The following is a 17056-nucleotide window of genomic DNA, read 5'->3' as shown; positions in this document are numbered from 1 at the left end:
ATTCCTTCCTCTGTGAATCTCAAAGGTGTTGTTACGTTACACTCCTTGTGTTACAAGGAGATGGAAGCTGGTTTATCATCTCTTACAGCATTTGCCGCCCTGCTGAGATCTCTTTTCAGAAGTGCCCGTCGATAGGGTTTGCCTGCAGCACCGGCTGCTGAGAGGCAGCAGACAGGACCTTTCCGTGGAGGGCGGGTGACAGATCTCCAGCACGGGTTGGTGGCGGTTGACAGATGTTGCGTTCTGGCTGTTTACTGGAAAAGTTCTTCTTCCTAACGCAGAGCTTAGTGGGCAAGGCAGGCAGCACCAGCCCTTCGAGGGTGAGGAACTGGCGTCGGCAGAGGGAAGGCTGCAGCGTGCCGGCCTCCTCCGAAGGAAACCATTCTCTAATGGAAAGGCAAGCACGAACTGAAGCAGGATGAGAACAGAAATTACCCGTGTAAAACTGCTGGGAAGGAAAGAACAGGCAATTCCTTAGATTGCTATAGCAAAATGTTCACTCCTCCTGCTTCCCAGAGTAATACTTCAGTAGTTGTAATGGTTTCTTCTCACACTGTTAAATTAGGATTGCCTGTTTTCTAAAGCTTAAAGACAATTAGTTAATTGAAAAGACAGTCTTAATTGAGCCCGCAGTAATACAGCTAATTTACAGGGTTTCTTGCCTCCGTCTATTGCCCATTAAGGTTCTGACTAAATGGAACAGCACAGAATGTCGAACGCCTCGCGCTGCTGTTGGGCTACACCGCCCGTTTGTTTTCAGCGACCTGCCTCAGCAGCACCCTCGAGTAGGCGCAAAGCTCTCGGCACGGCGGCGCCGCGGCAGAGGCCTGTGTGCGCACCAGATGCGTGAGCTGGTCGTTCAGCCGTCGGCCGCTGCAGCCGGGCCAGCTCGGGGAAGGGCGGGCAGCGAGCAGCGCTGCTGCTTCAGTCTGAACCCCGCTTGGCGCTGGTGTCTCCGAGCAGAGGCGCTGTTCTCAGCGGGGGCTGCCAAGTCGCAGTCTAGTGAATCTGTGGATCGAGTCGCTCCCCAAATAAATGAGGGCGAGACAGCAGCGTCTCGCATCAGAATGCAGCGAAGGCTGGCTCTGTAGTGGCACCCTTGGAGTGCTAAAGCTGCACGTTCAATGTCAAACACGGCTTTCAGTTGGAAAAGATTTCTGTTGCTTCGTCCCTCTGGCTCACCTCGCGTTCTCCGCAGAGAGCCGTCCCTGGATGGCACTGCTGGTTTGAGGAGCGGCGCTCTGCGTGGATTCAAGGACAAGTACAGCTACATGAAGAGGTGAGCTGAGATACCGGGTACTCAAGCTTGCCAGGTCTCCTGCTTGTGTAGGTGACTGGGCAGCAACTTACACAAACACGGAGCAAGTCCTCCGCTAGCCCTACTACGCAGTTTGTGGCTGAGTACAGCTGAGCCTTGGCTACTGTCTGACTTTGGGCTTTACTGCACCTTTTAAGGGAAAAAAAAATTTGGAAGAGAGTGGGGCAGCTTTCCTAAATGAAAGAATTGTAGGTATGACTCATCTGCAATTCGAGCTCTCGGGGAGCTTCCCGTCAGAGCCCTGGTACCTGGGGCAGCTGCGCCGCAACACAGTGGTAAACTACAGAATTCAAAAATTTACAATATAATCACTGTGGGAAGTTAATATGTTTATTTGTTGATGATAAATTGATGGAGCAGTTGTTAGCCTTAGTCAAAGAAAAGCTTCAGACCTCCCTGCAGTACTGTTTTCCTTTTGTTTCTAAGCAAACAAATTACCCCTTGGAAAGCAACAACCCTTCACAAAAATCATTAGTCAGAAGATTGCTGTTTTGTGCAATCATCGTCTTCCCTCCTGAGCCTCACAGAACAGCATTAGCTGCTCCCTCTGGCTACCCCTGGCGTCACTGCACTCAGGTTTACCACAAGGTAGAAGGGATTTTTTTCCTGCAGGCTGGAAATGGTTCCTGGCAGGTATCAGCGGGGCTCGATTTTGCTCTGCACTCACGAGCTTGGTTTGTCCTCATGGTTTAAATCATAGGGAACTGGTGGAGATGGGCCGTTGCCAGGCTGGGCTGCAGTAAGGGAGGGCTGTGCATCAGCCACCTCCTTCAGGAACGCTTCTTGAGGTGGAGCTGGGAGGATTCCGCCCATGCAGTGGGGAGAGCAGGGAATTTGCGACTCTCAGGGCCAGAGCAGCTGCAAGCTTCAAAGCTCTCCTGCCTCCCTGGATCACGGTGGGGATGAGGGCTGTTTTACTTTGCTTACTGACAGCTAAGAGAAGCCCAAACCAGACCAAACACCTAAATCCAAAGCAAGAGCTGTTCGAGAACCATCCCTCCTCTCTTGTGGTGTCTCTTGCCGCTTATGTCAAGCGCCAAGTGTTAAAAAAGTGGCTACGCCTGCAGTTCCCAGCAGGGAGAGTATCCGAGCTGTATCCACTGGTACTCACCTGTAACTCCTTATTACAAAGCGCTGGGAACCAGCATCCTGTAGCTGCCATCTCTCCTTCTCCCCTCCTCCCCAACAAAGACAGGAGACCTTAGGCAGAAATAGATCTTTAATGAACTATACAAAAAACGGCCCGGTCGCTCCTTCTCCCCACCAGTTCCAGTGGGCTCAGCAGAAGAGGTGCAAGACTTTGCGGAAGAAGTTCCTGAACTCTGCATTGAAAACGGTATAAATGATGGGGTTGAGAGCACTGTTGACATAACCCAGCCAAGTGACAGTGCTGGTGACTTGAGTGGGAATGGTGCAGGACTTGCAGAGAGCCCTGGTAATGTGGACCACAAAAAAAGGTGTCCAGCAGAAGAGGAAAGCACCTGCCAGAAGGACATTAAAGAGAGAAAGTGATGTGAATGTTAAAAAGGGTTTAATTTAACAAACCCAGCCTGGGCCAAACAAGAATGGAGACAGCTCAGAGTGCCTAGGGAAAAAGCAGCAGATGCGCTGATATGTAGAGCTGGGCTTATGTCCAGACAAAAAATTTAGGATGTCTTTCTCATCCTAAACCTTGATGAAAAGCCTAAGTTCTGTATCATTTTGGATTTGCATTTAAGGTATCAGGAGCCACAGGTTTACCTTGAAGAAAAGGTTGGTTTATAAACACTGTACATACGTTCTTTCCCAAGGGTGGTGTTTGTTGGCACTACTCCGGCTCAAAGGGATACCGAGATGTTCACTGGATAAACATCTCTCACGAGAGATGGGGACGGCAGGTCTTAAGCCACAAACCAGGCTGTTCCACAGGAACAAGGGGAGGGCGGGTGTTAAAACGAGTCCACACACGACAGAGAGGGAGGAGGACCAAAGACATGGAGGTGGAACAAGAGGGAGGTGGCTTTTATCTCGCCCTCACCTCCTCCAGCAAGGAGAAAGCATGGTTCTCAGCATGACAGCTCGGATCGCTGCCCACGCACCCGTGCCTGGGCAGCGTGGCTCCTGTGGGAGGGGAGTCGGCAAAGCGTGCGTTCGCTTTGCCAGGTTCAAACAATTCCTGCCAGGCTGAACCCTGCTGTAGGACAACGCAGGACGTTTCCCACCCTTCCCCAGCTGTCACCGACTGCTACTCACCGACGACGACAGGCAGCACCCGCATGGCCTTCCGCTCCCGGCCGTTGATCTTGGCCCGCTTCTGACTGTGTCCTGGGTGTGGGTACTTGAGGTGTGGGTAGGAGACAGTCTGAATCCCGTTGTTCATCATGTAGTCCCCAGGGTGGTCAGAGGGGGCGTAAGGGTTGCGCTCCTCTGGCTCCAGTCGGGTCTGCGCTCTCTCAAGAAAGGTTGAGGGGTGATACAGCTTCCTGTTGGCCCCGTAGATGCTGCCCCTTAGCTTGGCCTTCCTGGCTTCTTCCCAACGCTTGAGTCCTTGGAACATGGCGCAGTACAGCACTAGCATGACAGGACAAGGGATGAAGAAGGAGCAGATGGAGGAGTACACGATGTAGTTGTCATCCTCCAGCTGACACAAGCTGGGGTCCCGGTTTGGGACGTTGTTGAGGCCAAATATGACTGGGGATGCTACAGCAAAGGCGAATATCCAGGTGGTGGATATAAGGATCAACTGCCGCAGGTCGATTTGTCGCCGGTTGTAGTTCAGTGGGATTGAAACAGCGATAAACCTGCCAATAGAGGCCCCAGGTGAGTCAGTCCTAGTACGGTGGTGTCATCACTGGTAACATAAGCGAGTGGTCCCAAAGCTGCTTGCCACTGTCCTTCCCCCCTATTAATTTACTTACATAGCCAAGGCCTGGGCTACCACCAGTCTCCCCCCTCAGAAGAGCACGCAGAGGGACAGCTCTGGGCTCGTCACACAACTGTGCTTTCAGCTTCGCCACCACAAGGGTGCTGATGGGACACAAAGCTGGTGATGGGGGAGGATGGTAGGGCAGAACGTTGTCCTTAGGGGAGAACAGGATCTGGCCCCCCTACACGGGATCCTTGCAAGGGCGTGTATGGAAGCAGCTTGAGGCCAGGACACCGCGCTCCCTCCTCAGGCATGAGGAGGAGGAAGGCACTTACCGATCCACGCTGATAGCACAGAGGTTGAAGATGGAGGCCGTGCACAGCATCACGTCCATGGTCATCAGGGCATCGCACAGCACCATGCTGAGGGACCACACGCCTCCCTGGAACTGAAAAGATCCCCGGGGTCAGCAGATGCCACGTCCCACTGCCTTTAACATGACATGAAACAACTCTGTGTCTGGGCACCTCAGCCACTCACATTTTCCTCCAAACAAGCGGCCTGAAGTCGAGCAGTCCTGCTCGTGGCACGATACTCCCCGTCCAGCAAAGCAGTGGCACAAGGGAATTATCCCCACGCGAGAGCTCACAGCTTGCTTAGGGCTTCACGGTTCTGGCTGGAGAATTGAGCCCACAGACCATCAGCACTGCCAAGCAAGTCGTGCTGGGCAGCATAATGGACACAGGGCAGCCTGCTGCCTTGGGCTAGTGCAGAGTGACAGCCAGCAGGCTCAAAACCCCCAAACTCAGCAAACTCAGCACCCCAAAATCTCCCCAGTAATGCAGGGCTAAGCATTCGCTGCGCAGCATCACCAGCTGCCGGTCACTGAGGAAGCAGGGAGAGGCTCTTCAACAAGTGACAGAGCACAAAGCCCTTCTTCCATTTTTCATGTCCAAACTGCTCCAACGTCCGTTTTGCAGATGGTGTGAATAGTTTCTGGGTGTTACACAACTGTTTCATTCTGTCACGCTAAGCACAAGGCCAGCCTCTTGAGACTATGTTCAAGCTAGTCAGATATAATCTGTTGTTCGCTCTCTACAATTGCAGGCACCCAGGGCAAAGCAGAAGTGCTGCCAGCGAAAGGACGGGACCAGACGTGTGTCACTGGTCCGTATTACTTGGAAGTGTTGACTCTGCTATACAAAAGATATCAGTCAACAAAAATCTATGCTACTGCATCCCAAATAATGCCCAGAAAAAAAACAACAAAGCCAGAAAATGCCCGCAGGTTTGCGGTTTATCAATACCAGCCTGTGGAACGGGAACGTTTGCTCAGCAGTGTGCTGTGAACCCGGCTGTTGGAAAATGGGAATGGAAGGAAAAGCTCAAGGAGCACAGAAATAAGTCAGGATTCATTAAACCCTTCTTCAGCACGTGGCACCAACTGCTTGTCCAGACTCTCTTGCATCCAAAGCTGACAAACAATGTCAGCTTCCTTTACCCCGCACCAGGACACCTGCCTCTAGGATGAGACCATAAACAGAATTTTTATAAAAATTCTCATTTTAACAACAAAGGAGGGTGCATTTTTGCACAGTAAAGGGTGCATTTTGCGCCCTTTTTGCAACGGTAAAAGAGGGGCTCAAAACCCAGCTCAGCTCCAGCTGAATCCCTCCATCCTAGTTTAGCAGTTGAGAGGAAGAAAGGGTCCCTCATTCCCCCATATCAAACACATACAGCTCTGTCATCCCACACCACTCAGAAGACTACACCCTGTGTGTGATCTGCAAGCACTGACGCCAAATTAAATTCTTGTAAAAAACACTCAGTTCCAGGCACAGCAAATTGAGTTTCTTGTATCTGTTGTAACGGTGTCTTGGGCCTGCATGCTATTTCTGTAAGGGGCAGGGCACAAAGCAGTGGTGCTGGTAGGGAACAGGGAGAGGTTATCTGGCAAGAAGTAAGACGAGCTCAGCAAGAAATGCACGAGCTCTCCTGAGGGACTGGGCTGAGCTGTCTGAGGGTCTTTTTTTTTTTTGGAATGTAGCATGTATTTCACTTGCCAGGCAAAGAATCCTCCTCCCTGGAGGTTCAGAGAAACCGTATTTTGAGATGGTGCTGTTCCTACTAAGCATCACCTTGTTTCAGCCCCGTCATGGCTGAAACAGGAGCTAAAGGTACTTCCAGATCTAAAGCTGTCCTCGCATCACGGCTGGCACATCCGCTCCCAGAGCAGTGGAGCACCTTGGAGCAAGGGCTGCGAGTCGGGGGTTCACAAGAGGCTACTCACACCTTCACTACAGGCACCGTGAGACTTTCTGGTTTTCAGCTGGGTCATTTCTCAGCTGGCGGCATACTCCTTCCTAGTCGTATTAACACAGAAGCTTGTGGTCACCCTCTAAACAGGCCTACGGCAGAATTTAAGGAGCTGAAGCTGTTGCAAAAAACCCCACCGGCTCTCGGGAACGCCTCTGCCTGGGGCCAGAAGCCCCTCAGCTCGCGGCCACTGCGTCTGGGCAGCAGCGCGGCCCTGTGCTGTCCCCTCCCTGCAGCACCGTTTGCACCAGGCTCACCCCAACACCCCAGCACCGCTTTTTGGAGAGGAATGACCGTGCTGATGTGACCTCGTTACCGCCAGGCAGCGTCAGAGCACATCTGCAGAGTTCAGCCCCTTTGCAAAAAGTCCTCTATATACAGAATATATATTTTTTTTCTTTATATATTATATAGAATACACGCATGTATAAAATTATATATAGTATACATATACTAATAAGCTATATATTATATATTGCTGTAATATAAGATATATAATATACCAAACATATTTATATATTGTGCATATATAGGGGCTTTAAAATGTTTTATATATATCAATGCAATATAAAAAAATTTATACATTATATATAATTTATCCATATATTTCTATATAATATATGCTATATGTGTATTTATAAAAATATATTTAAAATTATTATGTTTGTTATTAAAAATTAGATTATATACAAATAAATATAAATATAACATGCCTCTGGGACTTCGCAAAATATCAAACACTATATATACTCTATATATACTCTTACTATTATATAAAATGTATTATATATAATAAATATTACTATAACATATGTATCACATGTAATATATATAATTTACTATACATTTTAATCTCTATATGTGCTATATAAAAATTATTTTTAATAAATATATGAAAGTCCCAGGGACTTTCTTCTATTTTATACATGTATAAAATACTTTTATACATATCATTTATCAATATATTAATGTTATGTCTTATACAGTGCATTAATATATAACAATATAATATAGAACATATATAAATAATGTCTATATTATAGATCATATATTATGGTAATAGGTAGTAAAATACATAAAGCATACATAATATATCATTATATACTATGTATTCATATTTCCAAAATAGGTATTACACATGTATATAGGAAACTGCTCACAGGCAGAGAAGTGGCTGAGCTGCTCTGCGCAGCCGGGGAAGCGCTCAGCCGGCCGGAGGCCTGCCTGCAGAGCACTCCGGGGGCTGCGCTCGTCCCCCAGGCAGACACACGGCTGCCAAGCTGAGGAGCACGACCCCCGCCACCGCATTCCTGGGTTAGCTCCGTAGTAAGCGCTTTGGTACCAGAACCACATTGACCAACCTGGGGAGGCAGTGGCTAAGAAATGAGAGCAGGGAGCCAAAAACTGCAATTCAGCATCTTGGGAGAGCAAGCAAAGTGCCCAGCACCTGGCATGGGGACAGCGGAGGAGGTGCCAAGGGTGGGGAGAGGAGTTCAACCCATGTGCCAGTGCCAAGCGAGAAGCGATGGGATGAAGCCAAGAAGAGAAATAATTAGACCGTCGCTGTATTTGCTTCTAAAACAGGAGAAGTAGGGAAAAGGGCTTTCGTTTAGTCTAAATAACCCAAAAGACAGCCACCCAGGGAAGCAGGTGTCACCTCCCAGCACTTAGACGCGGGTAACACGACCGAGGCTGGAGAGCAAACTGGAGGCACGTCTTCCCAGCAGCCGCCTGCGCTGTGGGAGCGGTGCGGCCGTGCCCGCCCAGCCCTGAGCGGCACTGCTCACCGAGGCACACAGCCAGGGTACTTCAGGGGTGAGCCAGGCTTTTCCACTTCGACTCCACAGCTGCTCTCCAGTCTCTCTCCAAAGCAAACCTATAGTAATAATCAGCCAGTGCTTATATAGTCTAACTGTGCTGACCTCGTGCACGGTTCAGGAAGCGGGTATAAGATTTGTTCATGTATAGATGCTAAACAATAGGTTCTGGTTTTATTCATCCCAGCACACAAAACGGAGCCATGTGGGTAACGCTCTCCGCGTATGGCTGGGCAGGTGCAGAAAGCCCTGCCCCTGCTAGGAACAGGCAGGCAGCTCTGCAAGGATTACTATCGGGCAGTAATGATGTCATGCACAGGATTATGATTAGTGGAGCTCTAAAGCCAAAGTAGACTCTGAAGAAAGTGTGTGGCTATTTTTATATAGCCATCTCCTTAACAGGTAGCCCAAACCTCCAGGGGAGGGCTGGATTCAGACCTGAATGCTTCATTCAGCCTTTTCTCTAGCACAGATCAGCCACCCCAAACTGAATTTGGGAGCCGAATCAGAAAAAACAACCCTCAAATTTTTGCCAAGCTCACTGGGGTCTTGACAAGTTCAGTTCAGATTATGAGAGAGAAAATTTGATTCTGGGCTACAGTTTTCAAAACCTGTTTGTGATTTTAGGGAACTAATTGATGCTGAAAAGGACAAGAGCTCTCAGGCTGCAGCACCTTCAGAGGACACAGCCTTTGCCGTGAGATTCAAGTTGGGCACTCAGAAAATGCTACAAACCCTCCTTCTCTTTCCCCACCAACCCCCAAGACTCTGACTTTGGGGAAAGTGATGCCTGGAGGTTTCGAGTGTGGTGGTTAATATGCCTGTCCTCACCCATTTAAGGCTCAGGCTATATTCGCGCCAGAGCTGTGCAGAGCATGTCATCAGCCTTAGAAGAGTCATAGCAGGTAGGCTGGCTTGTGGGGTTATATTTGCAGCTTTGTTTTATTTTGTTAAGGGAGACAGCTTGCCTATACAGCATCTGTTTTGCTGTGCAACTAGCTGTCTGTGTCTTCTCAGCAGCAGCACTACTGACGGTGCGTTGCTGGAGAAAAACAAGGGGCCTCGCGCTGAAAAAGCGGAGAACGCAAAAAAGCCGACGAAAGTGGAGTTGCTCTGGAGCACTTCTTAAAGGCGGCTTGAGCTGTTCATGATCCCTCAAGCTTTACACTGTGTACCTTGATGGGCTAATCTTCTGCAACCTCCTGTAATTAGGTACCACTTAATCACATGACCCAGCAAAGCCAGCTATGCCTCTAATCCAAAGTCACTCACCCATCAGAGAGGTTCCTGGCACATTTTGCTAAGGTGGGCAGGCGAGAAACATGGTATAACGGCAAGTCCTCTCCCAGCGCTTCTTGGAAGAAGATGGAAAACTATATGGGCAGGGAGAGTCACACTCTGCCCTTAGCTCAGTGCTTCATGGCAGACAAGGAGGGTTTATAGGCAGGTGATAACGATCGGCGCTGCGGACGCAAGCCAAACCCCTTTCAAAGCGGTATTCCAGGTGCAGACTGGCCGCTTTGTTCAACCGACCAAGGTTGGCAATGCCAGTAAATTCACACGCAGCCACTGTGGTCTCTTACAAGATACCAGTATCTCACTACAAACGGCACTTAGGTTTTGGATCAACTACTATGTGCAGAGAAGGAACAAATCCAGCTGCTTCTTACAAAGAATACAAGAGGTTACGGAAAAGATTTTATAGGATGGTGGATGGCGGAAGACAGACTTGACTTCTCAAACACCCTTGCAGGCTGCCTTCCTAGCTCAGGTCATTTTGATGTCCCTATTCCTAAGCACAGGCATTTGTAAGAAAAAATCTGCCTTTTTGCAGACAAGCCTGATGCCAGAAGAGCTCTTACACTGCCAGTGCTCCTGAGGGCATGAGCCAGGACAGGGCCAAAGGTTTTAATCTTATTTCCTATGATAACAGCTCTTGTCTCAGTCCTGCCACATGCTTCTGCACGGCACCACACAGCAGCTTCATACCTGCCTCTCTTGCCAGTCCTGCAAACAGGCTCATGAAGCAGCAGAGCACACAAAGTGATCCTTCGGTCTTTGGTGGTGATGGCATCTGAAATAAGATACCCAGGCAAGAGCAGCCTGAAAGTGAATTAGGAGATGCCCAGCTGAATTTCCGAACAAGCACCTGCCTGCCCTCAGCGAGGCCATGGCTCAAGCACATAGCATGGAGAGACTGAAAGTGCTAACCCTAAGAGCCCAGGCCTGCCGAGCAGGCTGTGACACCAATCAAAAGAGTAATAACCCTTGCAAGTGGGCAAAGTCCAGCATCAGAGTCAAAGAATTGTCCAAATGCCCACAAGAAGCTGAGTCTGGGCCTTTTTTCATGAGCCTTGACAACTGCTACATTCTCCAGAAGACACAACACAACCTGCAAGGGGAGAGGAAGGAGAGGGAGTGGGACACAAGACAAAGCTGGGCTCACATCTGCTCTAACATCCTTTCTTGACTTAAATCATTGAGGTCAAGGTTTTTCAGAAATAAGGAGCAAGTCTGATCATCCACCTGAAACATTATGAGGGCCCAAAATTCAAAGACACCTCCCCCCCATTATTGGTCACTGAAAATAAAATCCTTAGCACTGGTTTACAATTGCTGGCCTGTATCACCTCCCCAGTATTTTGTGCCGAGACTGTGTGGCTCAGACATCAGTCAGGCCTAGAAGAACATCTATTTCCACTAAAGCTGTAAGATTCCAGGAAAGACTAATCTCGAATACTTCCGCAAAAAGGATGACATGCATTCACAGAGAGCCACAGAAAATTTGGAGGGTAGAGGTCTGGTCTCTCATCAGAAGAGCTGCATCACAGGCACACGACATGCTGCAAAAAAGAGATCTTTCTATACCAGTGGTACACTGACACCCTGAAAGTTTTATGCAGAACAGCATCATCCCCACCAAGAAAACAGCTTGTGTCATTAGTACTGGCTGCTCTATCACTCTGAGGATCTGCGAGGCAGAGTGCCTGCTTGGAAAGACTCATCTCCCCTGACCTGTAGAAGGAGGCAGGTAAACACGCAGATCAGCTAAAACTGTTTCCTCTTTTTCATAATCAATTACACAGATCTTAGTGGCAAAGATGTTTACATAACCATGCCTTACACAGCTCCTGCCAGCAGCTTCCTGGATCAGACCCCTTTCACCGCTCAGGCACTCCGCGTGGATTAAGGAGAGAGCTGATCAGAGGAACAGTTTGCAGAGAGAGGCTGGTAGGAGGTATGCTCTACAGCAGAGTACAGGAGTGGAAGTTGCTCAGCCTGGCGCCTGCCCTAACTGCTGGGAATGCCTCCAGTTAATGAGGACTATATAAACCGCTGCTGTGGCTCCTGCTATTGTCACAGAGTCTTTGGGCAGAGGAAGCAGTTGAACACAAAGACAAGCCTTTGTAGCCACGCAGCTCCCTCCCTGCAGATTTCTAGTGGGCCAAGCCACTCAGAGCCTGATGATATTCTGCAGTACCTCCACAGCACCTTGTAGCTCTGCCTTCTCATGTGTCCTCAGTGCCTCAGGGGAGCGATAACCCCCGCTTTCCGTGCTATCAATGCTCCAGGCAGAGTCTGGTATCATCTCCTGGCCTCTCTTCACATAAAAGCAGGGCTTTGCCCCTGGGGAATTATCCTGGACCCCTGGGAGCGCCCCACGCCACCTCCTTCCCCCTTGCTTCCCATCATCCTTGCCTTACTGGCACTGGATTGCTAGGAAAGCACTTCACACCCTCATCAGAAAGACAAGGCCGTTGCAGAAGAGCGGTCTACCTTCCCCATGGATTTTTACCTCTCCCTGTACATACTGATACTGATACCTGCACATTGGCTCAGTCACCCTGGTGTAGTAGCTAACAAGACAAATGGCAAACAGCACAAATCCACCTCCATCCAAACCAGCACTCCACACAGAATGAGGAATGATCAGGGTACAGAAGTTTATCTGGTTTTCTTTAAAGATGGTGTATTTCTGCAAAAGAGAAACTGGCTGTAAACACTGCCCTATCCACAGGCAGTTCACGTCCACAGTCTCAGAAGGTGTTCAGTTTGGAAACAGATGCTTTAAGCCAGGGGAAAGCTGATGTTTCTTCCCTTCCCATCCATAGGGTGCTTCTTGGTTACATCAGGTTGTGGAGGATCAGAACTGACAAATGACAGCAACATTTGGATTTATGGAAGACCAGCTTCGTAACATCAGTTTTAACACTCTTTCTCATTAAGGCCCCATATGTTAACTTGAGCTGCTAAGCTAGGTAAATTTGACAGGACAAATTAATGAGGAAAGAAATACAGCCTGAAGAACTCCCAACAATGCACAGGGAACGCTAGAGCAGGGCAGGACTCAGGGGAAAACGCTCCTCTCGCACAGAGAGGGCTGGTCTGTGGGGAGGAGAGGTCTACAGGCTTTCTTGCATGCCTGGAGAGAGCCACACGGCTCCAGTTCAGTAGGAGATACTGATTTCCTGTAACACTGGCCTATTTCCAAAGAAAGTTCTCTCAGCCAAGGACAGTCCATTTTTATATTGGTTAAGGGAGCCTAGTGCAACAGGACCACAACTGGCCAGGAGTAATAGACACCATCTCCTGCTCACCATCAGAAAGCCATCGCACCACTGTGGTGCTTCTCCCATAAGCTGCACATGTGAGGACAGGACTAGGGGAGGTTTGCATTAGATGGCCCCATTTCCCTGCCCTTCCGCCAAGCTCTGGTTCCAGTCAAGACTGCAGTGATTGTGAAATGGTACAGAAAAGAAACAGTTGTGATCGCACATACCAATTTCCCCCTTGTCTAGCACCTGTTTTCAGCAATCCTCCAACCCTGCAGGTACAAACAAGGGACATCCAGAGAAAACTAACACACAATTTGGCTTCCTACAGCCAAGACCTCCAAATCCTCACCATGGACTAAGAGTTTAGCTGTGACAAAAAGTTATGCTGGCTCTTTCAGAAGTACAAAAGGAGAGTATGTGTCAACAAATGCTGCTAACGCATCAGAATAAGCTTTCTTAACAACTAGAAATAACAGTCAAGATCAAGGCCTCTCCCACTGTGCTCAGGCTTCTGTGAACAGCAGCAAAGGATAATCCACATCTCACAGGAAGGAATCCCATCCCCACTGAAGCTTGTGGGAGATCTGTTGTTTTGTGGGGATGTCAGATGTCACCTCAAAAGTTTAAATCCCTCCAGCTGTTTTCTAAAGCCCCGACTGGGAGGGATGCTTCCAAAAACCTAACACAAGAAGCCATCTCACAGGAAAAAAGCACAAGATGACCAAGTTTCTCCTGCTGAATTAAGGAAGTGGTCAGAGTTTATTGTTCTGTCCCTGCTAAACAAGAAGCAAAAAACCACCCTCTCAGCCCATTTTCAAGTTTTCTACCTTTGTCAGGAGTTGTACTAAAGTTAAAAAAAACCAACCAAACAAAAAAACCCACACCAAGAATAAAGGTTGAACTGAAGATTCAGAACTGTCCATGCCACATTTTCAGTGGCTAAATGAAATGGTACAGAATGCAAGTTGAAATCAAGCTAGTTTTAAACAGCAGCAATCACTATACTCTGCACCCCCCATCTCAGTGTCCGATTCTGATCTACAGTTTTCACTTTTGCCTCCAAGAAAAGAAAAAAAAAACCCAAACCTAACACAAAAATTCTGTCCCTGGCACTGACTCAATGGCTACTCTCACTTTTCCTTAGCATATTTCAGAACAAAATGAGCTGCAAATCCTGCACCAAATATAGGAGATTATTAAAAATTAACATGGGCACTATGGGCCCTGAACCCACAGAGAAACTTCCAGGCACGAAATGGGTACTGCTTCAAGACAGACAACAGCCTAAGCCGCCCGACATTTCAAAACCCCACTGCCTGCTCGAGGAGGCTGTGATTGCTGCACAGTGCTGCCTTTCTCTCCATACCTGTACAGTACTTTCCACACCCACTCCATGCGTGACCGCTGAGTGGGAGGAGTGCAGATCCTGGTGCATGCTCTCTTTACAGGGTCTCTTACGCCTCTGAAAACCTGCCTTGTTGCAGGAGCTGCAGAAGTTGGAGGGAAAGACAATTCTGTCATACGCCACCTTCATTCCCTGTTGTTTAATATCCTGGGTGCAGAGACATGGAAGAATTACACCACATAACTGATGTTTATGAACAGCTATGGAAGTGAACACACAAAGTATCATCATAGCTAAGGCACAGGCTGGACAGCCCATGTTTTTAAAGCTCGCACAGGGCTGAACACCCGTTGCCTGAGCGTCCAGAATTTGTGGGATGTCTGTGGTACCCAAGGAAAGCCCTACAATATTCATGGCCAATTGGCAGCATTTTCAGGGGTACCCCAGAGTAATTTTACATATGCCAGCAAAACTCAAGCCTGCAGGCTAGAGGAAACCACGCTGATGTGTGTGTCTCCCCACAGAATTGGGAACTGGAGGCATGGAGAGAGAACAAAAAGCACAAGGGGAAAAAAAGGGGATCTCAATTAGCAAAAAGTAGCTGAGAAGAATGATGAAGACAGAGGCTTTCTAACCACCAAAACTGAGTTAACGAGGGAAAAGCAAAACCACCAAAACCAAACACCATGGGGAGCCTCCTGTCAGTGGAAAGAGAGAGGGGAATCTAATGCTCCTGTTCTTCACTGGTTCTTCTACAGGTCCCTAGATGAACCTGTCCCTCCAGAATACCTCTCTCTCCAGAGAGGTCATAATGTCCTGCAAAATCTGAGGACCAGGTAGATCGGCTAAAAGCATCCTACACTCTACTCTGCAGCCTTCCTTGCTTAAGAAAGTATAGGCCCATCCCAGTCAGGCGCTGAGCAGCAGCCCTGGCATGGGAGAGAAGGGGAGATGCTGAGGCCTGAACACTGCTGGTATGCTCTTGTGTTAGCCTTCAAGGATGGGAACACCATTTGGTCTCAGTCATGGGGACAGCCCCTTTCACTGCCTGAAGAAGCACTTAAGCCACCACCAAGGTTCGTCTGACACACACACACTCCCCCAGTCCCCAGACTACAGCTTGCTGGGGCTGCTCACTGTGCATAAGGTTGCATCCTGGCTCTCCCCACATCTGGAAAGAAGAGGACTCCTCTTTCTTCCACACCACTAGCTACCACAAGGGCAGCTGCAAAAAACCTGCTATTTTGGCCTGTGGGAGCTTTCATCCACTTGAGCAGGGAAAGAGCCACTGGCTGGTACTAACGGGCAGGCTCTAGCGAGCCTCCTCATCCCAGTCCAACAAAGCCCCCCACAATCACAAGGCATTATCAATCCCCTGGCAGTAAACATTTATCTCCCTGTTACAGAGAGGCAGAGAGAGAGATGCAAAACCACTCAACCTCAGGAGGTTGAGCTCCTGTTTTTCTTTCCCTCAGCTGTCAGTCTTGGAGGTGAACAGGTTTTGGAGGTGAACAGAAAACCTGACCCGAAGTCCCCCAAGGTGGCTCTCCATGACCACCGTCGCACACAGGGTCAGGCCTGTGTGAACCAGAGCACACCTCCCAGGAGGAGCCCTGCAGCAAGCTGACCAAAGCCACCTTGATGTAGGGTGACCAAATCCCATCTAGCTCCCTAAAAAGACAGCTTCCCCTACTCAACTCGACATGGAAACCCATTTCCTGGCTCAAGATCTCCCTTATTGCCAAAACCTGCTCAGCTTATGCCAGACAGCACACAGCACAGGAGCTCTCTATCCCTTCCTAACCATTTGCTGATGGCAGCCTGGGAAGCATGCAATGCAAGGGCTCCCCAGAGCTGCTGACTCGGTCCGGGGCAGACACCCCGGTGCATCTCCACTCGGTGCATTTGCAGCTCGGCAATCACCCGGCAGGACGACGGGGGAGCCCACGAACTTGCACTAAACCGGCTGCCGCTAACATCACTCGCGGTCCTGCAGCAGTTTTGCGCTGCAGGCAGCAGCGATGCCATGGGAGACTCGGAGGGAAGAGCCGCGGTGGTTTGAAAGCGGCACAAGCATCCCTGCAGCGGAGCGGGCGGACGGAGCAGGAGGGCAGGGGCTGTCCCGAGGGGCTGGGCAGCGGCGGTAGCGCTTCCGAACCGGAGGGACGGAGGCGGGGAACAAACCCGGAGAGGGGCTTTAACCCTCGATACTTGGTCTCTTGCCGATCCCACCCCGCAGCCCTGTAACTTTCAGGATCCCCGTGCACAAAAGCCACGACCCCCAGTCCCACCGGTGCCCCCTCCACCTCGGAGTAGCCTCACCTCGGAGTAGACGTAGAGGGGCAGGACGAGGAGAGCGAGCAGCAGGTCGGCGACGGCGAGGCTGACGATGAAGTAGTTGGTGGTGGTCTTCAGCGCCCGCTCCGTGCAGACGCTGAGGCACACCAGCCCGTTGCCGCCCACGATGAGCAGGATGAGGACGATACCCAGCACCAGGGCGGCGATGTTGTGGCCGCCCGCCGGCGGCGGCGGCGGCAGCGCGGTGCCGTTGCAGGGCGCGGTCCCGGCGCTGCCGTTCCCCATGGCGCCGCGGCGTTACCCCGGCAGCCCGGAGCATGGGAGCTCCCTCGCCGCGGGCGCCCGGCTCAGCTCCCGCCGCCGCCAGCCGTGCTCAATCCCCGCGGCCAGGCTCCGGCGGCCGGCCGGCCGGCCCCAAACTTTCCGCGGAGCGGGGAGGAGCCTCCACCACCGCCCGCCCGCCGCCGCCGTGAGGCAGCCCCACCCGGCTCCGGCCCCCGCGGTTCCAACTGGGTCACCAAGCGGCTTATGGGGCGGCGGGAGGCGGGGGGGGGGCAGGCT

The 17056-nt window shown here is 50.2% G+C and overlaps 1 protein-coding gene across 1 annotated transcript; it reads right to left on the bottom strand.

Moving 5' to 3' along the window:
• Positions 1-2525: 2525 nt before the first annotated feature.
• On the bottom strand, positions 2526-16829 carry DRD4 (dopamine receptor D4). The gene is made up of 4 exons (XM_050897840.1): positions 16520-16829; positions 4499-4611; positions 3551-4098; positions 2526-2799 (listed from the first exon to the last, which is right to left on the bottom strand). Exons 1-4 carry the CDS (start codon positions 16778-16780, stop codon positions 2597-2599), a joined length of 1125 nt encoding a protein of 374 aa, XP_050753797.1. The 5' UTR covers positions 16781-16829; the 3' UTR covers positions 2526-2596.
• Between the last annotated feature and the right edge of the window lie 227 nt (positions 16830-17056).

The sequence above is a fragment of the Gymnogyps californianus genome, chromosome 5 (assembly GCF_018139145.2).
Source record: "Gymnogyps californianus isolate 813 chromosome 5, ASM1813914v2, whole genome shotgun sequence".
NCBI classification, from domain to species: Eukaryota; Metazoa; Chordata; class Aves; order Accipitriformes; family Cathartidae; genus Gymnogyps; species Gymnogyps californianus.
This window is presented reverse-complemented; position numbering and strand designations above follow the sequence as displayed.